This window comes from Chiloscyllium plagiosum, unplaced genomic scaffold (assembly GCF_037043375.1).
Source record: "Chiloscyllium plagiosum isolate Xiang-an unplaced genomic scaffold, Cpla_swu_hap1 HiC_scaffold_35, whole genome shotgun sequence".
Lineage (NCBI taxonomy): Eukaryota > Metazoa > Chordata > Chondrichthyes > Orectolobiformes > Hemiscylliidae > Chiloscyllium > Chiloscyllium plagiosum.
The window spans coordinates 8750690-8775000 of record NW_028270173.1 but is presented as its reverse complement, the minus strand read 5'-3'; the positions used below and the strand labels follow the sequence as shown (position 1 = coordinate 8775000).

The following is a 24311-nucleotide window of genomic DNA, read 5'->3' as shown; positions in this document are numbered from 1 at the left end:
AATTTCCAAATTGATCGATGATCCTCGGAGCCTTTTCAGACACACGGTACAGGACCGCCCCCGCCTGGCGGGAGACGGTACCGCGGCCCAATGTCATTCAGTACCAATTCCATCCAGCAGATGGCGGTGACACACAAACAAATCCTGGGGACGCTGGAAATCAGAAATAAAATCAGAAAATGCTTCAAATCCTCAGCAGATCAGGCAGCATCTGTGCACAGAGAACCGGAGTTAACGGGCAGTTAAACACTGGGGATATTGCATATCCTGACAGAGATTCTGTGTAAATCTCCGCCCCAATGATACAAGCAGCTCAGTGGAGGATGCTATGTAAATGCAGTTTTGTTACACCCTCCAGTGTTTGGATTTCTCCCTCAGGATTTCATGTTCCGGGTGCAGAGTGAGAAATGGAAACACAGAGAAATCCCAGCTCCAGACTGAGAAACAGGTGAAGAGATGGGGGATGGGACTGAAGGAGGGAGTAAATGAAGGAAGGAGAGACACAAGATATTTAATTTACTTTTTATTTTCACCATCTGACATTTATATTTGTATCTGATTTATTGACAGTTTGTTTGTGATGTTACAAAGTATAATCTCAGAATTCAATAACACATTCAGTAACATCCTGTTGTCAATGGGAGGTTCCTGACCCCAATCCCTGACCCAGACCCTAAACCCGGGGGTCAATGTGAGGTCAGGGAGGCCCCGCCCCTTTAACAGCTGATTCTCAGAAACTGGTTAAAACCCCGGGTCCTGAAGAAAGGATAAAGTTTCCCAGTGAATTTATTCCCAGTGAAGGTGTGGAGATGGGACTTGGTGTCCGCGTTGTAAAATGAAACTGTCCCAGATTCATAACTGAGATAAACTCCCACCTTCCTGGGGATCTGACCGTCAGGGAGAGGGGATTGAGAAGAGGAGTTTATATAAAACTGATCCTCATCCCGCCCCATGGTCCAGAATCCATTCTCTGGGATCAGACTGACCCGTCTCTTCCTCTCCACAGACTCTGAGGCTACTCCCAGATTCCAGTCCCGATTCCCCCCCACCTCCACCTCCCAGTAATGTCTCCCCGATGTGAATCCCTCTGATCCCAGGGCACAGAGACAGTCTGTAAACCTCTTCTCGGTGTCAGGGAGACTCCTCGGGGACACGGTCCGTCTCAAACTCTTCAGATCCTCAGAGACCTCGAGCCGGGGATTCGCTGTTTCCACATCCAGGGTCACAGAGACTGGGAGAGAAACACAGAGAGTTAGAGACAGTCCCTGGGTCTGGATATGTGGGGTGGGGGAGGTGTGAGTGGGGGAGGAAGGGGGGTGTGGGTGGATGGGAGGGGGATGTGTGTGTGGGGTGGGGGTGGTGTGAGTGGGGGGGAGGGGGATGTGTGTGTGAGAGGGGAGGGGGATGTGTGTGTGAGAGGGGAGGGGGATGTGTGTGTGGGGGGGAGGGGGATGTGTGTGTGGGGGGAGGGGGATGGGTGTGTGGGGGGGGAGGGGGATGGGTGTGTGTGGGGGGGAAAGGGATGGGTGTGTGTGGGGGGGAGGGGGATGGGTTTGTGTGTGTGGGGGATGGGTGTGTGGGGGGGGAAGGGGTATGGGGGGGGAAGGGGTATGGGTGTGTGTGTGTGGTGGGGGGAGGGGTGTGTGGGGGGGGGAAAGGGATGGGTGTGTGGGGGGGGGAGGGGGATGGGTTTGTGTGTGTGGGGGATGGGTGTGTGGGGGGGGAAGGGGTATGGGTGTGTGTGTGTGGTGGGGGGAGGGGTGTGTGGGGGGGAGGGGTGTGTGTGTGGGGGGAGGGGAATGTGTGTGTGGGGGGAGGGTGATATGTGTGTGGGGGGGTGAGGGGGATCTGTGTGTGTGGGGAGAGGCAGATATGTGTGTGTGGGGGGAGGGGGGTGTGTGTGTGTGGGGGGGGAGGGTGATGTGTGTGTGGGGGGGAGGGGGGTATGTGTGTGGGGGGGAGGGGGGTATGTGTGTGGGGGGGAGGGGGGTATGTGTGTGGGGGGGAGGGGGATGTGTGTGTGGGGGGAGGGGGATGTGGGGGAGGGGGATATGTGTGTGGGGGGGTGAGGGGGATCTGTGTGTGGGGAGAGGCAGATATGTGTGTGTAGGGGGGAGGGGGATGTGTGTGGGGGGGAGGGTGATATGTGTGTGTGGTGGGGGGAAGGGGATGTGTGTTTGGGGGAGGGGGTGTGTGTGCGTGTGGGGAGGGGGGTGTGTATGTGTGTGTGTGTGGGGGGGGAGGGGGTTGTGTGTGTGGGGGGGGATGGCGGATATGTGTGTGTGGGGGGAGGGGGATCTGTGTGTGTGGGGAGTGGCAGATGTGTGTGTATGTGTGGGGAGGGGGATGGGTGTGTGTGGGGGTGAGGGGGATGGGTGTGTGTGGGGGTGAGGGGGATGTGTGTGTGTGGGGGGGGAGCGGGATGGGTGTGTGTGGGGGGAGGGGGATGTGTGTGTATGGGGGGTGGAGGATGTGTGTGGGGGGAGGGGAATATGTGTGTGGGGGGGAGGGGGAGGTGTGTGTGGGGGGAGGGGTGTGTGGGGGGGAGGGGGATGTGTCTGTGTGGGGGGAGGGAGTTGTGTGTGTGGGGGGAGGGGGTTGTGTGTGTGGGGGGAGGGGGTTGTGTGTGGGGGGGAGGGGGTTGTGTGTGGGGGGGAGGGGGTTGTGTGTGTGGGGGGGAGGGGGTTGTGTGTGTGGGGGGGAGGGGATGTGTGTGGGGGTAGAGGGATGTGTGTGGGGGGGAGGGGTACGTGGGGGGAGTGTGTGTGGGGGGGAACGGGGATGTGTGTGTGTAGGGGGGGAGGGGGATGTATGTGTGGGGGGAGGGGTGTGTGTGTGGGGGGGGAGAGGGATGTGTGTGTGGGGGGGTGAGGGGGATGTGTGTGTGGGGGGGAGAGGGATGTGTGTGTGGGGGGGGGAACGGGGAGGGATGTGTGTGGTGGGGACGGGGAGGGATGTGTGTGGGGGAGGGGGAGGGATGTGTGTGTGGGGGAGGGGGAGGGATGTGTGTGTGGGGGGAGAGAGGGATGTGTGTGTGGGGGGAGAGAGGGATGTGTGTGTGGGGGGGAGAGGGGTGTGTGTGTGTGTGTGGGGTGAGAGGGGTGTGTGAGGGGAAGGGGTGTCTGTGTGGGGTTGTGGGTGGGGGTGTGCGGGGGATGGAGAGGGATGTGTGTGGGGTGGTAGGGAGTTGTGGGTGGGGAGGGGGATGGGCGTGGGGGGGAGGGGGATGTGTGTGGCGGGAGGAGGGTGTGGGGGAGAGGGGGATGTGTGTGGGGGGAGGGGGATGTGTGTGGGGGGGAGGGGGATGTGTGTGGGGGGGAGGGGGATGTGTGTGGGGGGAGGGGGATGTGTGGGGGGGAGGGGGATGTGTGTGGGGGGAGGGGGACGTGTGTGGGGGGAGGGGGATGTGTGTGGGGGGAGGGGGATGTATGTGTGGGGGGGAGGGGGATGTATGTGTGGGGGGGAGGGGGATGTATGTGTGGGGGGGAGGGGGATGTATGTGTGGGGGGGAGGGGGAGGTGTGTGTGGGGGGAGGGGTGTGTGGGGGGGAGGGGGATGTGTCTGTGTGGGGGGAGGGAGTTGTGTGTGTGGGGGGAGGGGGTTGTGTGTGTGGGGGGAGGGGGTTGTGTGTGTGGGGGGGAGGGGGTTGTGTGTGGGGGGGAGGGGATTGTGTGTGTGGGGGGGAGGGGATGTGTGTGGGGGTAGAGGGATGTGTGTGGGGGGGAGGGGTACGTGGGGGGGAGTGTGTGTGGGGGGGAACGGGGATGTGTGTGTGTAGGGGGGGAGGGGGATGTATGTGTGGGGGGAGGGGTGTGTGTGTGGGGGGGGAGAGGGATGTGTGTGTGGGGGGGAGAGGGATGTGTGTGTGGGGGGGAGAGGGATGTGTGTGGTGGGGACGGGGAGGGATGTGTGTGGGGGAGGGGGAGGGATGTGTGTGTGGGGGAGGGGGAGGGATGTGTGTTGGGGGGAGAGAGGGATGTGTGTGTGGGGGGAGAGAGGGATGTGTGTGTGGGGGGGAGAGGGGTGTGTGTGTGTGTGTGGGGTGAGAGGGGTGTGTGAGGGGAAGGGGTGTCTGTGTGGGGTTGTGGGTGGGGGTGTGCGGGGGATGGAGAGGGATGTGTGTGGGGTGGTAGGGAGTTGTGGGTGGGGAGGGGGATGGGCGTGGGGGGGAGGGGGATGTGTGTGGCGGGAGGAGGGTGTGGGGGAGAGGGGGATGTGTGTGGGGGGAGGGGGATGTGTGTGGGGGGAGGGGGATGTGTGTGGGGGGGAGGGGGATGTGTGTGGGGGGGAGGGGGATGTGTGGGGGGGAGGGGGATGTGTGTGGGGGGAGGGGGACGTGTGTGGGGGGAGGGGGATGTGTGTGGGGGGAGGGGGATGTGTGTGGGGGGGAGGGGGATGTGTGTGTGGGGGGGAGGGGGATGTATGTGTGTGGGGGAGGGGGATGTGTGTGGGGAGGAGGGGGATGTATGTGTGGGGGGGAGGGGGATGCGTGTGGGGGCGAGAGGGATGTGTGTGTGTTGGGGGAGGGGATGTGTGTGTGGGGGGGAGGGGGAGGTGTGTGTGGGGGGGGAAGGGGATGTGTGTGTGTGGGGGGAAAGAGGGATGTGTGTGTGTGGGGGGGGGGTGTGGGGGGGGTGTGGGGGGAGGGGGATGTGTGTGTGGGGGGGATGTGTGTCGGGGGGAAGGGAATGAGTGTGTGGAGGGGGAGGGGGATGTGTGTGTGGGGGAGGGAGGGGGACATGTGTGTGGGGGGGCATGGGGATGTGTGTGTCGGGGGCAGGGGGATGTGTGTGTGTGTGTGGGGGAGGGGGATGTGTGTGTTTGGGGGGAGGGAGATGTGTCTGTGTGAGGGGGAGGGGAATGGGTCTGTGTGGGGGGGGCAGGGGGATGTATGTGTAGAGGGGAGGGGTGTGTGTGTGCGGGGGGGAGGGGGATGTGTGTGTAGGGGGAGGGGGATGTGTGTGTGGGGGGGAGGGATGTGTGTGTGGGGGGGAGGGGTGTGTTTGTGGGGTGAGGGTGTGTGTGTGTGGGGGGAGGGTGTGTGTGTGGGGGGGGTAGAGGGATGTGTGTGGGGGGGGATGTGTGTGGGGGGGGAGGGGGATGTGTATGGGGGAGAGGGGTGTGTGTGGGGGGGGAGGGGAATGTGTATGGGGGAGAGGGGTGTGTGTGGGGGGGAGGGGAGTGTGTGTGTGGGGGGAGAGAGGGATTTGTGTGGGGGGGGAGAGAGGGATGTGTGTGTGGGGGGAGAGGGGTGTGTGTGTGTGTTGGGGAGGGGATGTGTGTGTGGGGGGGAGGGGGAGGTGTGTGTGTCGGGGGGAAGAGGGATGTGTGTGTGTGGGGGGGGGTGTGTGGGGGGGGAGGGGGATGTGTGTGTGGGGGGGAAGAGGGATGTGTGTCAGGGGGAAGGGAATGAGTGTGTGGAGGGGGAGGGGGATGTGTGTGTGGGGGAGGGAGGGGGACGTGTGTGTGGGGGGGCATGGGGATGTGTGTGTCGGGGGCAGGGGGATGTGTGTGTGTGGGGGGGGGTGTGTGGGGGGAGGGGGATGTGTGTGTGGGGGGGAAGAGGGATGTGTGTGTGGGGGGGATGTGTGTCGGGGGGAAGGGAATGAGTGTGTGGAGGGGGAGGGGGATGTGTGTGTGGGGGAGGGAGGGGGACGTGTGTGTGGGGGGGCATGGGGATGTGTGTGTCGGGGGCAGGGGGATGTGTGTATGTGGGGGAGGGGGATGTGTGTGTTTGGGGGGAGGGAGATGTGTCTGTGTGAGGGGGAGGGGAATGTGTGTGTCGGGGGCAGGGGGATGTGTGTGTGTGTGTGGGGGGGATGTGTGTGTGTGTGGGGGGGATGTGTGTGTGGGGGGGGGACGTGTGTGTGTGGGGGGACGTGTGTGTGTGGGGGAGGAAGGGGGAAGTGTGTGTGTGTGGGGGAGGGGGATGTGTGTGTTTGGGGGGAAGGGAGATGTGTCTGTGTGAGGGGGAGGGGAATGTGTGGGGGGGGGTGGGGGATGTATGTGTAGAATGGAGGGATGTGTGTGTGCGGGGGGGGGAGGGGGATGTGTGTGTGGGGGGAGGGGGATGTGTGTGTGGGGGGGGAGGGGTGTGTTTGTGGGGGGGGAGGGTGTGTGTGTGGGGGTTGAGGGTGTGTGTGTGTGGGGGGGGTAGAGGGATGTGTGTGTGGGGGGGATGTGTGTGGGGGGGGAGGGGAGTGTGTGTGTGTGTGGGGGGAGAGAGGGGTGTGTGAGGGGAAGGGGTGTCTGTGTGGGGTTGTGGGTGGGGGTGTGCGGGGGATGGAGAGGGATGTGTGTGGGGTGGTAGGGAGTTGTGGGTGGGGAGGGGGATGGGCGTGGGGGGGAGGGGGATGTGTGTGGCGGGAGGAGGGTGTGGGGGAGAGGGGGATGTGTGTGGAGGGGAGGGGGATGTGTGTGGAGGGGAGGGGGATGTGTGTGGGGGGGAGGGGGATGTGTGTGGGGGGGAGGGGGATGTGTGTGGGGGGGAGGGGGATGTGTGTGGGGGGGAGGGGGGTGTGTGGGGGGGAGGGGGATGTGTGGGGGGGAGGGGATGTGTGTGGGGGGAGGGGGACGTGTGTGGGGGGAGGGGGATGTGTGTGGGGGGGAGGGGGATGTATGTGTGGGGGGGAGGGGGATGTGTGTGGGGAGGAGGGGGATGTATGTGTGGGGGGGAGGGGGATGCGTGTGGGGGCGAGAGGGATGTGTGTGTGTTGGGGTAGGGGATGTGTGTGTGGGGGGGAGGGGGAGGTGTGTGTGGGGGGGGAGGGGGATGTGTGTGTGTGGGGGAAAAGAGGGATGTGTGTGTGTGGGGGGGGTGTGGGGGGAGGGGGATGTGTGTGTGGGGGGGATGTGTGTCGGGGGGAAGGGAATGAGTGTGTGGAGGGGGAGGGGGATGTGTGTGTGGGGGAGGGAGGGGGACATGTGTGTGGGGGGGCATGGGGATGTGTGTGTCGGGGGCAGGGGGATGTGTGTGTGTGTGTGTGTGGGGGAGGGGGATGTGTGTGTTTGGGGGGAGGGAGATGTGTCTGTGTGAGGGGGAGGGGAATGGGTCTGTGTGGGGGGGGGAGGGGGATGTATGTGTAGAGGGGAGGGGTGTGTGTGTGCGGGGGGGAGGGGGATGTGTGTGTGGGGGGAGGGGGATGTGTGTGTGGGGGGGAGGGATGTGTGTGTGGGGGGGGAGGGGTGTGTTTGTGGGGTGAGGGTGTGTGTGTGTGGGGGGGGAGGGTGTGTGTGTGGGGGGGGTAGAGGGATGTGTGTGGGGGGGGATGTGTGTGGGGGGGGAGGGGGATGTGTATGGGGAGAGGGGTGTGTGTGGGGGGGGGAGGGGAATGTGTATGGGGGAGAGGGGTGTGTGTGGGGGGGAGGGGAGTGTGTGTGTGGGGGGAGAGAGGGATTTGTGTGTGGGGGGAGAGAGGGATGTGTGTGTGTGGGGAGAGGCGTGTGTGTGTGTGTGGGGAGAGGGCTGTGTGAGAGGGAGGGGTGTCTGTGTGGGGTTTTGTGGGGGGGCGGGGATGTGGGGGGGAGGGAGAGGGATGGGTGTGTGGGGGGTAGGGAGATGTTTGTGGGGGGGAGAGGGATGTGTGTGTGGGGGGGGTGAGAGGGGTGAGTGTGGGTGTGTGTGTGTGTGGAGGGGAGAGGGATGTGTATGTGGGGGGGGAGCGGGATGTGCTTGTGGGGGGGAGGGTGATGTGTGTGGGGGGGGACCGGGATGTGTGTGGGGTGGTAGGGAGTTGTGGGTGGGGAGGGGGATGTGCGTGGGGGGTAGGGGGATGTGCGTGTGTGGGGGGAGGGGTGTGTGTGTGTGTGTGGGGGGAGAGGTGTGTCTGGGGGGAGGGGGAGTGTGTGTGTGTATGGGGGGAGGGGGATGGGTGTGTGTGGGGAGAGGGGTGTGTGGGGGGGTGAGGGAGGTGTGTGTGGGCGGGAGAGGGATATGTGTGTGTGGGGGAGAGGGAGGGATGTGTGTGGGGGGGGAGCGATGTGTGTGAGGGGGAGGGATGTGTGTGTAGTGAGGGGGAGGGGTGTGTGTGTAGGGGGGGAGAGGGATGTGTGTGTGTGGGGGGGAGAGGGGTGTGTGAGGAGGGGGGTGTCTGTGGGTGGGTGTGTATGGGGGGGTGGAGGGAGAGGGATGTGTGTGTGGGGGAGAGGGATATGTGTGTGTGGGGGAGAGGGATATGTGTGTGGGGAAGGAGATGTGTGTGTGTGTGGGGGGGGAAGGGGATGTGTGTGTTGGGGGGAGGGGGATGTGTGTGGGGGGAGGGGAATGTGTGTGTGTGGGGATGTGTGTGGGGGTAGGAGGATGTGTGTGGGGGGGAGGGGGATGTGTGTAGGGGGAGGGGGATGTGTGTGTGGAGGGGGGGATGTGCGTGTGTGGGACGGAGGGAGAGTGTGTGTGGGGGGGAGGGGTGGGTGTGTGGGGGGAGAGGGGTGTGTGTGTGGGGGGCGGAGAGGGATGGATGTGTGTGAGGGGAGGGATATGTGTGGTGGAGGGGGAGGCGTGTGTGTGGGGGGAGGGGTTATTGTGAGGGGGAGGGATGTATGTGTAGGGGGGAGGAGGATGTGTGTGTGTGTGTGGGGGAGCGGGATGTGTGTGTGGGGGGGGGAGGGGATGTGTGTTTGTGGGGGGGAGGGGTGTGTGTAGGGAAGGGGATGTGTGTGTGGGGGGAGGGGGATGTGTGTGTTGGGGGAGGGAGATGTGTGTGGGGGGAGGGGGATGTGTGTGTGTGGGGGGGGTGTGTGTGGGGGGGATGTGTGTGGGGGGGTAGGGGGATGTGTGTGGGGGGAGGGGATGTGTGTGTGCGGGGGAGGGGGATGTGTGTGTGGGGTGGATGTGCGTGTGTGGGGCGAAGGGGGAGTGTGTGTGGGGGGGGAGGGGGAGTGTGTGTGGGGGGGAGGGGGAGTGTGTGTGGGGTGGAGGGGGAGTGTGTGTGGGGGGAGGGGGAGTGTGTGTAGGGGAGGAGGGGGAGTGTGTGTGGGGGGGAGGGGGAGTGTGTGTGGGGTGGAGGGGGAGTGTGTGTGGGGGGAGAGGGAGTGTGTGTGGGGGGAGGGGGAGTGTGTGTGGGGTGGAGGGGGAGTGTGTGTGGGGGGAGAGGGAGTGTGTGTGGGGTGGGAGGGGGAGTGTGTGGGAGGGAGGGTAAGTGTGTGTGTGGGGGGAGGGGGATGGGTGTGTGGGGGGAGTGGGATGTGTGTGGGGAGGAGGGGGATGAGTGTGTGTGGAGGGGGGGATGTGCGTGTGTGGGGCGGAGGGGGAGTGTGTGGGAGGGAGGGTAAGTGTGTGTGTGTGTGGGGGGAGAGGGGTGTGTGTGGGGGGCGGAGAGGGATGTGTGTGTGTGGGGGGAGGGGTTATTGTGAGGGGGAGGGATGTGTGTGTAGGGGGGAGTGGGATGTGTATGTGTGGGGGGGGATGTGTGTGTGGGGGGGGAGGGGGACGTGTGTGTGTGGGGGAGCGGGATGTGTCTGTGGGGGGAGGGGATGTGTGTGTGTGGGGGGAGGGGTGTGTGTAGGGAAGGGGATGTGTGTGTGGGGGGGAGGGGGATGTGTGTGTTGAGGGGAGGGGGATGTGTGTGGGGGGGGGGGGATGTGTGTGGGGAGAGGGGGATGTGTGTGCGGGGGGGGAGGGGGATGTGTGTGTGTGGGGGGAATATGTGTGGGGGTAGGGGTGTATGTGTGGGGGTAGGGGTGTGTGTGGGGGTAGGGGGATGTATGTGGGCGGTAGGGGGATGTGTGTGTGGGGGAGGGGGATGTGTGGGGGGGGGAGGGGGATATGTGTGTGGGGGGAGGGGGATGTGTGTGTGGGGGGGAAGGGGGATGTGTGTGTGGAGGGGGGGATGTGCGTATGTGGGGCGGAGTGGGAATGTGTGTGTGGGGGGGAGGGGGAGCGTGTGGGAGGGAGGGTAAGTGTGTGTGTGTGGGAGGGAGGGTAAATGTGTGTGTGGGGGGAGGGGGATGGGTGTGTGGGGGGGGAGAGGGTTGTGTGTGGGGGGGCGGAGAGGGATGTGTGTGTGGGGGGAGGGATATGTGTAGTGGAGGGGGAGGGGTGTGTGTGTGGGGGGAGGGGTTATTGTGAGGGGGAGGGATGTGTGTGTGGAGGGGAGAGGGATGTGTATGTTGGGGGGGAGAGGATGTGTGTGTGGGGGGGAGGGGGGTGTGTGTGTAGGGGAGCGGGATGTGTGTGTGGGGGGGGGGAGGGGTGTGTGTAGGGAAGGGGATGTGTTTGTGTGGGGGGGGGGAGGGGGATGTGTGTGTGGGGATAGGAAGATGTGTGTGGGGGGAGGGGGATGTGTGTGGGGGGGTAGGGGAATGTGTGTGGGGGGGAGGGGGATGTGTGTGGGGGGAGGGGGATGTGTGTGTGTGGGCGGGGATGTGCGTGTGTGGGGTGAAGGGGGAGTGTGTGGGGGGGAGCGGGATGTGTGTGTGGGGGGGGGGAGGGGATGTGTGTGGGGGGGTGTGTGTGTAGGGAAGGGGATGTGTGTGTGTGGGGGGGTGGGAGGGGGATGTGTGTGTTGGGGGGGGAGGGGGATGTGTGTGGGGGGGGGGAGGGGATGTGTGTGGGGGGGGTGTGTGTGTAGGGAAGGGGATGTGTGTGTGTGGGGGGGTGGGAGGGGGATGTGTGTGTTGGGGGGGAGGGGGATGTGTGTGGGGGTAGGAAGATGTGTGGGGGGGAGGGGGATGTGTGTGGAGGGGTAGGGGAATGTGTGTGGGGGGGAGGGGGATGTGTGTGGGGGGAGGGGGATGTGTGTGTGGGGGGGAAGGGGGATGTGTGTGTGGAGGGGGGGATGTGCGTGTGTGGGGCGGAGTGGGAATGTGTGTGTGGGGGGGAGGGGGAGTGTGTGGGAGGGAGGGTAAGTGTGTGTGTGTGGGAGGGAGGGTAAATGTGTGTGTGGGGGGAGGGGGATGGGTGTGTGGGGGGGGAGAGGGTTGTGTGTGGGGGGGCGGAGAGGGATGTGTGTGTGGGGGGAGGGATATGTGTGGTGGAGGGGGAGGGGTGTGTGTGTGTGGGGGGAGGGGTTATTGTGAGGGGGAGGGATGTGTGTGTGGAGGGGAGAGGGATGTGTATGTTGGGGGGGAGAGGATGTGTGTGTGGGGGGGAGGGGGTGTGTGTGTAGGGGAGCGGGATGTGTGTGTGGGGGGGGGAGGGGATGTGTGTGTGGGGGGGGAGGGGTGTGTGTAGGGAAGGGGATGTGTTTGTGTGTCGGGGGGGAGGGGGATGTGTGTGTGGGGATAGGAAGATGTGTGTGGGGGGAGGGGGATGTGTGTGGGGGGGTAGGGGAATGTGTGTGGGGGGGAGGGGGATGTGTGTGGGGGGAGGGGGATGTGTGTGTGTGGGCGGGGATGTGCGTGTGTGGGGTGAAGGGGGAGTGTGTGTGGGGGAGCGGGATGTGTGTGTGGGGGGGGAGGGGATGTGTGTGGGGGGGGTGTGTGTGTAGGGAAGGGGATGTGTGTGTGTGGGGGGGTGGGAGGGGGATGTGTGTGTTGGGGGGGAGGGGGATGTGTGTGGGGGTAGGAAGATGTGTGGGGGGGAGGGGGATGTGTGTGGAGGGGTAGGGGAATGTGTGTGGGGGGGAGGGGGATGTGTGTGGGGGGAGGGGGATGTGTGTGTGTGTGGGCGGGGATGTGCGTGTGTGGGGTGAAGGGGGAGTGTGTGTGGGGGGGAGGGGGAGTGTGTGTGGGGTGGGAGGGGGAGTGTGTGGGAGGGAGGGTAAGCGTGTGTGTGGGGGGAGGGGGATGGGTGTGTGGGGGAAGAGGGGTGTGTGTGGGGGGAGAGGGGTGTGTGGGGGGGCAGAGAGGGATGTGTGTGTGGCGGGAGGGATGTGTGTGAGGGGAGGGGTATGTGTGCGGGAGGGGGAGCGGAAGGGGTGTGTATGGGGGGAGGGGTGTGTGTGAGGGGAGGTGTATGTGTGGGGGAGGGGGTGAGGGGGATTTGTATGTGGGGGGGGAGGGGGATGTATGTGTGTGTGGGGTGATGTGCATTTGTGGGGCGAAGGGGGAGTGTGTGTGTGGGGGGAGTGTGTGTGGTGTGGGAGGGCGAGTGTGTGGGGTTGGAGGGGGAGTGTGTGGGCAGAGTGGGAGTGTGTGTTTGGGGGGAGTGTGTGTGTGGGGAGAGGGGGATGTGTGTGTGTGGGGGGAGGGGGATGTGTGTGGGGGGGAAGGGGATGTGTGTGGGGGGGAAGGGGATGTGTGTGTGTGGGGGAGGGGGATGTGCGCGTGTGGGGGAGGGGTGTGTGTGTGGGTGGGGAGAGGTGTGTGTGTGTGGGGGGGGGGAGGGGGATGGGTGTGTAGGGGGGAGGGGGATGGGTGTGTAGGGGGGAGGGGGATGTGTGTGGAGGGGGAGCGGGAGGTGTGTGTGGGGGAAAGGGGATGTGTGTGTGGGGGGAGAGGGGTGTGTGTGTGTGTGAGGGGGGGATGTGCGTGTGTGGGACGGAGGGAGAGTGTGTGTGGGGGGGAGGGGTGGGTGTGTGGGGGGAGAGGGGTGTGTGTGTGGGGGGCGGAGAGGGATGGATGTGTGTGAGGGGAGGGATATGTGTGGTGGAGGGGGAGGCGTGTGTGTGGGGGGAGGGGTTATTGTGAGGGGGAGGGATGTATGTGTAGGGGGGAGGAGGATGTGTGTGTGTGTGGGGGAGCGGGATGTGTGTGTGGGGGGGGGAGGGGATGTGTGTTTGTGGGGGGGAGGGGTGTGTGTAGGGAAGGGGATGTGTGTGTGGGGGGAGGGGGATGTGTGTGTTGGGGGAGGGAGATGTGTGTGGGGGGAGGGGGATGTGTGTGTGTGGGGGGGGTGTGTGTGGGGGGGATGTGTGTGGGGGGGTAGGGGGATGTGTGTGGGGGGAGGGGATGTGTGTGTGCGGGGGAGGGGGATGTGTGTGTGGGGTGGATGTGCGTGTGTGGGGCGAAGGGGGAGTGTGTGTGGGGGGGGAGGGGGAGTGTGTGTGGGGGGGAGGGGGAGTGTGTGTGGGGTGGAGGGGGAGTGTGTGTGGGGGGAGGGGGAGTGTGTGTAGGGGAGGAGGGGGAGTGTGTGTGGGGGGGAGGGGGAGTGTGTGTGGGGTGGAGGGGGAGTGTGTGTGGGGGGAGAGGGAGTGTGTGTGGGGGAGGGGGAGTGTGTGTGGGGTGGAGGGGGAGTGTGTGTGGGGGGAGAGGGAGTGTGTGTGGGGTGGGAGGGGGAGTGTGTGGGAGGGAGGGTAAGTGTGTGTGTGGGGGGAGGGGGATGAGTGTGTGTGGAGGGGGGGATGTGCGTGTGTGGGGCGGAGGGGGAGTGTGTGGGAGGGAGGGTAAGTGTGTGTGTGTGGGGGGAGAGGGGTGTGTGTGGGGGGCGGAGAGGGATGTGTGTGTGTGGGGGGAGGGGTTATTGTGAGGGGGAGGGATGTGTGTGTAGGGGGGAGTGGGATGTGTATGTGTGGGGGGGGATGTGTGTGTGGGGGGGGAGGGGGACGTGTGTGTGTGGGGGAGCGGGATGTGTCTGTGGGGGGAGGGGATGTGTGTGTGTGGGGGGAGGGGTGTGTGTAGGGAAGGGGATGTGTGTGTGGGGGGGAGGGGGATGTGTGTGTTGAGGGGAGGGGGATGTGTGTGGGGGGGTGTAGGAAGATGTGTGTGGGGGGAGGGGGATTTTTGTCGGGGGAGGGGGATGTGTGTGGGGGGAGGGGGATGTGTGTGGGGAGAGGGGGATGTGTGTGCGGGGGGGGAGGGGGATGTGTGTGTGTGGGGGGAATATGTGTGGGGGTAGGGGTGTATGTGTGGGGGTAGGGGTGTATGTGTGGGGGTAGGGGTGTGTGTGGGGGTAGGGGGATGTATGTGGGCGGTAGGGGGATGTGTGTGTGGGGGAGGGGGATGTGTGGGGGGGGGAGGGGGATATGTGTGTGGGGGGAGGGGGATGTGTGTGTGGGGGGGAAGGGGGATGTGTGTGTGGAGGGGGGGATGTGCGTATGTGGGGCGGAGTGGGAATGTGTGTGTGGGGGGGAGGGGGAGTGTGTGGGAGGGAGGGTAAGTGTGTGTGTGTGGGAGGGAGGGTAAATGTGTGTGTGGGGGGAGGGGGATGGGTGTGTGGGGGGGGAGAGGGTTGTGTGTGGGGGGGCGGAGAGGGATGTGTGTGTGTGGGGGGAGGGATATGTGTGGTGGAGGGGGAGGGGTGTGTGTGTGTGGGGGGAGGGGTTATTGTGAGGGGGAGGGATGTGTGTGTGGAGGGGAGAGGGATGTGTATGTTGGGGGGGAGAGGATGTGTGTGTGGGGGGGAGGGGGGTGTGTGTGTAGGGGAGCGGGATGTGTGTGTGGGGGGGGAGGGGTGTGTGTAGGGAAGGGGATGTGTTTGTGTGGGGGGGGGGAGGGGGATGTGTGTGTGGGGATAGGAAGATGTGTGTGGGGGGAGGGGGATGTGTGTGGGGGGGTAGGGGAATGTGTGTGGGGGGGAGGGGGATGTGTGTGGGGGGAGGGGGATGTGTGTGTGTGGGCGGGGATGTGCGTGTGTGGGGTGAAGGGGGAGTGTGTGTGGGGGAGCGGGATGTGTGTGTGGGGGGGGGGGAGGGGATGTGTGTGGGGGGGGTGTGTGTAGGGAAGGGGATGTGTGTGTGTGGGGGGGTGGGAGGGGGATGTGTGTGTTGGGGGGGGAGGGGGATGTGTGTGGGGGTAGGAAGATGTGTGGGGGGGAGGGGGATGTGTGTGGAGGGGTAGGGGAATGTGTGTGGGGGGGAGGGGGATGTGTGTGGGGGGAGGGGGATGTGTGTGTGGGGGGGAAGGGGGATGTGTGTGTGGAGGGGGGGATGTGCGTGTGTGGGGCGGAGTGGGAATGTGTGTGTGGGGGGGAGGGGGAGTGTGTGGGAGGGAGGGTAAGTGTGTGTGTGTGGGAGGGAGGGTAAATGTGTGTGTGGGGGGAGGGGGATGGGTGTGTGGGGGGGGAGAGGGTTGTGTGTGGGGGGGCGGAGAGGGATGTGTGTGTGGGGGGAGGGATATGTGTGGTGGAGGGGGAGGGGTGTGTGTGTGTGGGGGGAGGGGTTATTGTGAGGGGGAGGGATGTGTGTGTGGAGGGGAGAGGGATGTGTATGTTGGGGGGGAGAGGATGTGTGTGTGGGGGGGAGGGGGTGTGTGTGTAGGGGAGCGGGATGTGTGTGTGGGGGGGGGAGGGGATGTGTGTGTGGGGGGGGAGGGGTGTGTGTAGGGAAGGGGATGTGTTTGTGTGTGGGGGGGGAGGGGGATGTGTGTGTGGGGATAGGAAGATGTGTGTGGGGGGAGGGGGATGTGTGTGGGGGGAGGGGGATGTGTGTGTGTGGGCGGGGATGTGCGTGTGTGGGGTGAAGGGGGAGTGTGTGTGGGGGAGCGGGATGTGTGTGTGGGGGGGGAGGGGATGTGTGTGGGGGGGGTGTGTGTGTAGGGAAGGGGATGTGTGTGTGTGGGGGGGTGGGAGGGGGATGTGTGTGTTGGGGGGGAGGGGGATGTGTGTGGGGGTAGGAAGATGTGTGGGGGGGAGGGGGATGTGTGTGGAGGGGTAGGGGAATGTGTGTGGGGGGGAGGGGGATGTGTGTGGGGGGAGGGGGATGTGTGTGTGTGTGGGCGGGGATGTGCGTGTGTGGGGTGAAGGGGGAGTGTGTGTGGGGGGGAGGGGGAGTGTGTGTGGGGTGGGAGGGGGAGTGTGTGGGAGGGAGGGTAAGCGTGTGTGTGGGGGGAGGGGGATGGGTGTGTGGGGGAAGAGGGGTGTGTGTGGGGGGAGAGGGGTGTGTGGGGGGGCAGAGAGGGATGTGTGTGTGGCGGGAGGGATGTATGTGAGGGGAGGGGTATGTGTGCGGGAGGGGGAGCGGAAGGGGTGTGTATGGGGGGAGGGGTGTGTGTGAGGGGAGGGGTATGTGTGGGGGAGGGGGTGAGGGGGATTTGTATGTGGGGGGGGAGGGGGATGTATGTGTGTGTGGGGTGATGTGCATTTGTGGGGCGAAGGGGGAGTGTGTGTGTGGGGGGAGTGTGTGTGGTGTGGGAGGGCGAGTGTGTGGGGTTGGAGGGGGAGTGTGTGGGCAGAGTGGGAGTGTGTGTTTGGGGGGAGTGTGTGTGTGGGGAGAGGGGGATGTGTGTGTGTGGGGGGAGGGGGATGTGTGTGGGGGGGAAGGGGATGTGTGTGGGGGGGAAGGGGATGTGTGTGTGTGGGGGAGGGGGATGTGCGCGTGTGGGGGAGGGGTGTGTGTGTGGGTGGGGAGAGGTGTGTGTGTGTGTGGGGGGGGAGGGGGATGGGTGTGTAGGGGGGAGGGGGATGGGTGTGTAGGGGGGAGGGGGATGTGTGTGGAGGGGGAGCGGGAGGTGTGTGTGGGGGAAAGGGGATGTGTGTGTGGGGGGAGAGGGGTGTGTGTGTGTGAGGGGGAGGGAGAGGAATGTGCGTGTGGAGAGAGGGATGTGTGTGGGGGAGGGGGAGGGATGTGTGTGTAGGGGGAGTGGGATGTTTGTGTGGGGGGAGGGGTGTGTATGAGGGGAGGGGTGTGTGTGAGGGAGGGGGAGGGATGTGTGTGGGGAAGGGGGAGTGATGTGTGTGTGTGTGGGGGGGGAGAGGGATATGTGTGTGGGGGGGAGTGGGATGTGTGTGTGGGGGGGAGAGGGGTGTGTGAGGGGGAGGGGTGTCTGTGTGTGTGGGGGGGAGAGCGATGTGTGGGATGGAGAGAGGGATGTGTGTGTGGGGAGGGGGAGGGATGTGTGTGTTGGGGGTAGAGGGATGTGTGTGTGGGGGGGAGAGGGGTGTGTCAGGGGGGAGGGGGAGGGGTTTCTGTTTGTGGGGGGTGTGTGGGGGGGAGGGAGAGGGATGTTTGTGTGGGGGAGGGAGCGGGATGTGTGAGGGGGGAGAGGGATGTTTGTGGGGGGGGGTTGAGAGGGGTGTGTGTGTGTGTGGTGGGGAGGGGGATGTGTGTGGTGGGGAGGGGGATGTGTGTGGGGGCGAGGGGGATGTGTGTGGGGGCAGGGGATGTGTGTGTGGGGTGAGAGGGGTGTGTGTGTGTTGGGGGAGTAGGGTTGTCTGTGTGGGGGGGAAGGGGGTGTGTGTGTGGGGAAGGGGATGTGTGTGTGTGTGTGGGGGGGGTGTGTGTGTGTGGGGAAGGGGATGTGTGCATGTGGGGGGGGAGGGGGGTGTGTGTGGGGAAAGGGATGTGTGCGTGTAGGGTGTGTGTGGGGGAGGGGTGTGTGTGTGTGGGTGTGTGTGTGTGTGTGTGGAGGGGATGTGTGGGGGCGTAGGGGATGTGTGTGTGGGGGGGGATATGTGTGTGTGGGGGCGGAGGGGGATGTGTGTCGGGGGGGAGGGGGAGTGTGTGTGGGGGGTGTGAGGGGTGTGTGTGGGGGAGTGAGGGGTATGTGTGGGGTGGGTGAGGGGTGTGTGTGTGGGGGGGGAGCGGGATGTGTGTGTGGGAGGAGGGGGATGTGTGTGGGGAGGGAGGGGCTGTGTGTGTAGGGGGAGAGGGTGTGTGTGTGGGGGGAGGGGTGTGTGTGTGTGGGGGGAGGGGTGTGTGTGGGGGGAGGGGTGTGTGTGGGGGGGAGGGGGATGTGTGTGTGTGAGGGAGGGGGATGTGTGTGTGGGGGGGAATGGGATGTGTGTGTGGGGAAGGGGATGTGTGTGTGTGTGTGGGGGGGGATGTGTGTGTGTGGGGGGTGTGTGTGTGTGGGGAGGGGGATGGGTGTGTAGGGGGGAGGGGGATGTGGGTGTGGGGGGGAGTGGGAGGTGTGTGTGTGGGGAAGGGGATGTGTGTGTGTGGGGGGGGGGCAAGGGGATATGTGTGTGGGGAGAAGGGGGAAGTGTGTGGAGGGTAGGGGGATGTGTGTGGGGGGGAGGGGGTGTGTGGGGGGAGGGGGATGTGTGTGGGGGCGTAGGGGGATGTGTGTGGGTGGGTAGAGGGATGTGTGTGGGGGGGAGGGGAATGTTTATGGGGGGGGAGGGGGATGTGTGGGGGTGGGTGAGGGGGATGTGTGTGGGGGGGTGTGGCATGTGTGTGTGGGGGGGAGGGGGATGTGTATGTGTGGGGGGAGGGGGATGTGTGTGTTTGGGGGGGAGGGGGATGTGTGTGTTTGGGGGGGAGGGGGAGGTGTGTGTGGGGGGAGGGGGAGGTGTGTGTGGGGGGAGGGGGAGTGTGTGTGGGGGGGTGAGGGGTGTGTGTGGGGGGTGAGGTGTGTGTTTGGGGGGGTGAGGTGTGTGTGTGGGGGGGGGTGTGAGGGGTGTGTGTGGGGGGGCAAGGGGATGTGTCTGTGTGTGGGGGAGGGGGATGTGTGTGTGTGTTAGCGGGGGAGGGGATATGTGTGTGTGGGGGGGAGAGGGATGTGTGTGTGGGGTGGATGTGTGTGGGGAGGGGTGGTTGTGTGTGTTTGGGGGGGGAATGTGTGTGTGTGGGGAGGAGGGGGATGTGTGTGGGGGGGGAGGGGGATGTGTGTGTAGGGGGGAGGGGGATGTGTGTGGGGGTGTGTGTGTGGGAGGGAGGGTTGTGTGTAGGTGGAGGGGGTGAGGGGGATTTGTGTGTGGGGGGGGGATGTGCATGTGTGGGGCAAAGGGGAGTGTGTGTGTGGGGGGAGTGTGTGTGTGGGGGGAGGGGGATTGTGTGGGGTTGGGGGGGGGTGTGTGTGGGGGGGAGGGGGTGTGTGTGGGGGGGAGGGGGATGGGTGTGTGGGGGTGGAGAGGGATTTGTGTGTGGGGGGAGGGGTGTGTGTGGGGGAGGGGAGTGATGTGTGCGTGTGGGGAGAGGGATGTGTGTGTGTGTGGGGGAGGGGGAGGGATGTGTGTGTAGGGGGGGAGTGGGATGTGTGTGTGTGGGGGGGTGAGGGATGTGTGTGTGGGGGGAGGGGTGTGTGTGAGGGGAGGGGTGTGTGTGGGGGGAGAGGAGTGTGTGAGGGGGGAGGGGTGTCTGTTGCGGGGGGGGGTGTGCGGGGAGGGAGAGGGATGTGTGTGGGGGGGGAGGGGGAGGGGTATGTGTGGGGGGGAGAGGGGTGTGTGAGGGGGAGGGGTTTCTGTGTGGGGGTGGTCTGGGGGGGAGGGAGAGGGATGTTTGTGGGGGGAGGGAGCGGGATGTGTGTGGGGGGAGAGGGATGTTTGTGGGGGGGATTGAGAGGGGTGTGTGTGTGGGGGGGAGGGGGATGTGTGTGGGGGGGAGGGGATGTGTGTGTGGGGCGAGAGGGGTGTGTGTGTGGGGGGTTAGGGTTGTGTGTGTGGGGGGGGAAGGGGATGTGTGTGTGGGGAAGGGGATGTGTGTGTGTGGGGAAGGGGATGTGTGTGTGTGGGGAAGGGGATGTGTGCGTGTGGGGGGGGAGGGGTGTGTGTGTGGGGAAGGGGATGTGTGCGTGTGGGGGGTTGTGTGTGGGGAAGGGGATGTGTGTGTGGGGGAGAGGGATGTGTGTGGGGGGAGGGGTGTGTGTGGGGGAGGGGGAGTGATGTGTGCGTGTGGGGAGAGGGATGTGTGTGTGTGGGGAAGTGGGATGTGTGTGTGGGGGGGTGAGGGATGTGTGTGTGGGGGGAAGGGTGTGTGTGAGGGAAGGGGTGTGTGTGAGGGGAGGGGTGTGTGTGGGGGAGGGGGAGTGATGTGTGTGTGGGGGGGAGAGGGATTTGTGTGTGGGGGACGGGGAGGGATGTGTGTGTAGGGGGGAGTGGGAGGTGAGTGTGGGGGGAGAGGGGTGTGTGAGGGGGAGGGGTGTGTGTGAGGGGAGGGGTGTGTGTGGGGGGAGAGGAGTGTGTGAGGGGGGAGGGGTGTCTGTTGCGGGGGGGGGTGTGCGGGGAGGGAGAGGGATGTGTGTGGGGGGGGAGGGGGAGGGGTATGTGTGGGGGGGAGAGGGGTGTGTGAGGGGGAGGGGTTTCTGTGTGGGGGTGGTCTGGGGGGGAGGGAGAGGGATGTTTGTGGGGGGAGGGAGCGGGATGTGTGTGGGGGGAGAGGGATGTTTGTGGGGGGGATTGAGAGGGGTGTGTGTGTGGGGGGGAGGGGGATGTGTGTGGGGGGGAGGGGATGTGTGTGTGGGGCGAGAGGGGTGTGTGTGTGGGGGGTTAGGGTTGTGTGTGTGGGGGGGGAAGGGGATGTGTGTGTGGGGAAGGGGATGTGTGTGTGTGGGGAAGGGGATGTGTGTGTGTGGGGAAGGGGATGTGTGCGTGTGGGGGGGGAGGGGTGTGTGTGTGGGGAAGGGGATGTGTGCGTGTGGGGGGTTGTGTGTGGGGAAGGGGATGTGTGTGTGGGGGAGAGGGATGTGTGTGGGGGGAGGGGTGTGTGTGGGGGAGGGGGAGTGATGTGTGCGTGTGGGGAGAGGGATGTGTGTGTGTGGGGAAGTGGGATGTGTGTGTGGGGGGGTGAGGGATGTGTGTGTGGGGGGAAGGGTGTGTGTGAGGGAAGGGGTGTGTGTGAGGGGAGGGGTGTGTGTGGGGGAGGGGGAGTGATGTGTGTGTGGGGGGGAGAGGGATTTGTGTGTGGGGGACGGGGAGGGATGTGTGTGTAGGGGGGAGTGGGAGGTGAGTGTGGGGGGAGAGGGGTGTGTGAGGGGGAGGGGTGTCTGTGTGTGTGTGGGGGGGGGGAGCGATGTGTGGGATGGAGAGAGGGATGTATGTGTGGGATGGAGAGAGGGATGTATGTGTGGGATGGAGAGAGGGATGTATGTGTGGGATGGAGAGAGGGATGTATGTGTGGGATGGAGAGAGGGATGTGTGTGTGGGATGGAGAGAGGGATGTGTGTGTTGGGGAGGAGGGGGAGGGATGTGTGTGTTGGGGAGGAGGGGGAGGGATGTGTGTGTTGGGGAGGAGGGGGAGGGATGTGTGTGTGGGGGGGAGAGGGGTGTGTGAGGGGGAGGGGTGTCTGTGTGGAGGGTGTGTGTGCGGGGAGGGAGAGGGATGTTTGTGGGGGGAGAGAGGGATGTGTGTGTGGGGGAGGGGTATGTGTGGGGGGAGAGGGGTGTGTGAGGGGGAGGGGTTTCTGTGTGGGGGTGTGTGGGGGGAGGGAGCGGGATGTGTGTGGGGGGAGAGGGATGTTTGTGGGGTGGGTTGAGAGGGGTGTGTGTGTGTGGGGGGGTAGGGTTGTGTGTGGGGGGAGGGGGATTGGTGTGTGTGGGGAGAGGGGGATGTGTGTGTGTGGGGGGAGGGGGATGTGTGTGGGGGGGAAGGGGATGTGTGTGGGGGGGAAGGGGATATGTGTGTGTGGGGAAGGGGATGTGTGCGTGTGGGGGGGGAGGGGTGTGTGTGTGTGGGGATGGGGATGTGTGCATGTAGGGGTGTGTGTGGGGGGGGGAGGGGGATGTGTGTGGGCGGGAGGGGGTGTGTGTGTGGGGGGGAGGGGGTGTGTGTGTGGGGAAGGGGATGTGTGTGTGTGTGTGGGGGGGGTGTGTGTGTGTGGGGAAGGGGATGTGTGCATGTGGGGGGGGAGGGGGGTGTGTGTGGGGAAAGGGATGTGTGCGTGTCGGGTGTGTGTGGGGGAGGGGTGTGTGTGTGTGGGTGTGTGTGTGTGTGTGTGGAGGGGATGTGTGGGGGCGTAGGGGATGTGTGTGTGGGGGGGGATATGTGTGTGTGGGGGCGGAGGGGGATGTGTGTCGGGGGGGAGGGGGAGTGTGTGTGGGGGGTGTGAGGGGTGTGTGTGGGGGAGTGAGGGGTATGTGTGGGGTGGGTGAGGGGTGTGTGTGTGGGGGGAGGGGGATGTGTGTGTGGGGGGGGAGCGGGATGTGTGTGTGGGAGGAGGGGGATGTGTGTGGGGAGGGAGGGGCTGTGTGTGTAGGGGGAGAGGGTGTGTGTGTGGGGGGAGGGGTGTGTGTGTGTGGGGGGAGGGGTGTGTGTGGGGGGAGGGGTGTGTGTGGGGGGGAGGGGGATGTGTGTGTGTGAGGGAGGGGGATGTGTGTGTGGGGGGGAATGGGATGTGTGTGTGGGGAAGGGGATGTGTGTGTGTGTGTGGGGGGGGGGATGTGTGTGTGTGGGGGGTGTGTGTGTGTGGGGAGGGGGATGGGTGTGTAGGGGGGAGGGGGATGTGGGTGTGGGGGGGAGTGGGAGGTGTGTGTGTGGGGAAGGGGATGTGTGTGTGTGGGGGGGGGGGGCAAGGGGATATGTGTGTGGGGAGAAGGGGGAAGTGTGTGGAGGGTAGGGGGATGTGTGTGGGGGGGAGGGGGTGTGTGGGGGGAGGGGGATGTGTGTGGGGGCGTAGGGGGATGTGTGTGGGTGGGTAGAGGGATGTGTGTGGGGGGGAGGGGAATGTTTATGGGGGGGGAGGGGGATGTGTGGGGGTGGGTGAGGGGGATGTGTGTGGGGGGGTGTGGCATGTGTGTGTGGGGGGGAGGGGGATGTGTATGTGTGGGGGGAGGGGGATGTGTGTGTTTGGGGGGGAGGGGGAGGTGTGTGTGGGGGGAGGGGGAGGTGTGTGTGGGGGGAGGGGGAGTGTGTGTGGGGGGGTGAGGGGTGTGTGTGGGGGGTGAGGTGTGTGTTTGGGGGGGTGAGGTGTGTGTAGGTGGAGGGGGTGAGGGGGATTTGTGTGTGGGGGGGGGATGTGCATGTGTGGGGCAAAGGGGAGTGTGTGTGTGGGGGGAGTGTGTGTGTGGGGGGAGGGGGATTGTGTGGGGTTGGGGGGGGTGTGTGTGGGGTTGGGGGGGGTGTGTGTGGGGGGGAGGGGGTGTGTGTGGGGGGGAGGGGGATGGGTGTGTGGGGGTGGAGAGGGATTTGTGTGTGGGGGGAGGGGTGTGTGTGGGGGAGGGGAGTGATGTGTGCGTGTGGGGAGAGGGATGTGTGTGTGTGTGGGGGAGGGGGAGGGATGTGTGTGTGTGGGGGGGTGAGGGATGTGTGTGTGGGGGGAGGGGTGTGTGTGAGGGGAGGGGTGTGTGTGGGGGGAGAGGAGTGTGTGAGGGGGGAGGGGTGTCTGTTGCGGGGGGGGTGTGCGGGGAGGGAGAGGGATGTGTGTGGGGGGGGAGGGGGAGGGGTATGTGTGGGGGGGAGAGGGGTGTGTGAGGGGGAGGGGTTTCTGTGTGGGGGTGGTCTGGGGGGGAGGGAGAGGGATGTTTGTGGGGGGAGGGAGCGGGATGTGTGTGGGGGGAGAGGGATGTTTGTGGGGGGGATTGAGAGGGGTGTGTGTGTGGGGGGGAGGGGGATGTGTGTGGGGGGGAGGGGATGTGTGTGTGGGGCGAGAGGGGTGTGTGTGTGGGGGGTTAGGGTTGTGTGTGTGGGGGGGGAAGGGGATGTGTGTGTGGGGAAGGGGATGTGTGTGTGTGGGGAAGGGGATGTGTGTGTGTGGGGAAGGGGATGTGTGCGTGTGGGGGGGGAGGGGTGTGTGTGTGGGGAAGGGGATGTGTGCGTGTGGGGGGTTGTGTGTGGGGAAGGGGATGTGTGTGTGGGGGAGAGGGATGTGTGTGGGGGGAGGGGTGTGTGTGGGGGAGGGGGAGTGATGTGTGCGTGTGGGGAGAGGGATGTGTGTGTGTGGGGAAGTGGGATGTGTGTGTGGGGGGGTGAGGGATGTGTGTGTGGGGGGAAGGGTGTGTGTGAGGGGAGGGGTGTGTGTGAGGGGAGGGGTGTGTGTGGGGGAGGGGGAGTGATGTGTGTGTGGGGGGGAGAGGGATTTGTGTGTGGGGGACGGGGAGGGATGTGTGTGTAGGGGGGAGTGGGAGGTGAGTGTGGGGGGAGAGGGGTGTGTGAGGGGGAGGGGTGTCTGTGTGTGTGTGGGGGGGGGAGCGATGTGTGGGATGGAGAGAGGGATGTATGTGTGGGATGGAGAGAGGGATGTATGTGTGGGATGGAGAGAGGGATGTATGTGTGGGATGGAGAGAGGGATGTGTGTGTGGGATGGAGAGAGGGATGTGTGTGTTGGGGAGGAGGGGGAGGGATGTGTGTGTTGGGGAGGAGGGGGAGGGATGTGTGTGTTGGGGAGGAGGGGGAGGGATGTGTGTGTGGGGGGGAGAGGGGTGTGTGAGGGGGAGGGGTGTCTGTGTGGAGGGTGTGTGTGCGGGGAGGGAGAGGGATGTTTGTGGGGGGAGAGAGGGATGTGTGTGTGGGGGAGGGGTATGTGTGGGGGGAGAGGGGTGTGTGAGGGGGAGGGGTTTCTGTGTGGGGGTGTGTGGGGGGAGGGAGCGGGATGTGTGTGGGGGGAGAGGGATGTTTGTGGGGTGGGTTGAGAGGGGTGTGTGTGTGTGGGGGGGTAGGGTTGTGTGTGGGGGGAGGGGGATTGGTGTGTGTGGGGAGAGGGGGATGTGTGTGTGTGGGGGGAGGGGGATGTGTGTGGGGGGGAAGGGGATGTGTGTGGGGGGGAAGGGGATATGTGTGTGTGGGGAAGGGGATGTGTGCGTGTGGGGGGGGAGGGGGGTGTGTGTGTGGGGATGGGGATGTGTGCATGTAGGGGTGTGTGTGGGGGGGGGGAGGGGGATGTGTGTGGGCGGGAGGGGGTGTGTG

The 24311-nt window shown here is 65.0% G+C and overlaps 1 protein-coding gene across 1 annotated transcript in view; it reads right to left on the bottom strand.

Annotated features, from left to right (window-relative positions):
• Positions 1-493: 493 nt before the first annotated feature.
• LOC148140028 (nuclear factor 7, brain-like) overlaps positions 494-24311 on the bottom strand; it is a 35405-nt gene continuing 11587 nt past the window's right edge. Inside the window, exon 6 of the mRNA XM_087979207.1 lies at positions 494-1231. Coding sequence (XP_087835333.1) covers positions 717-1231 — 515 coding nt within the window. The 3' untranslated portion in view covers positions 494-716. The remainder of the gene's footprint in view (positions 1232-24311) is intronic.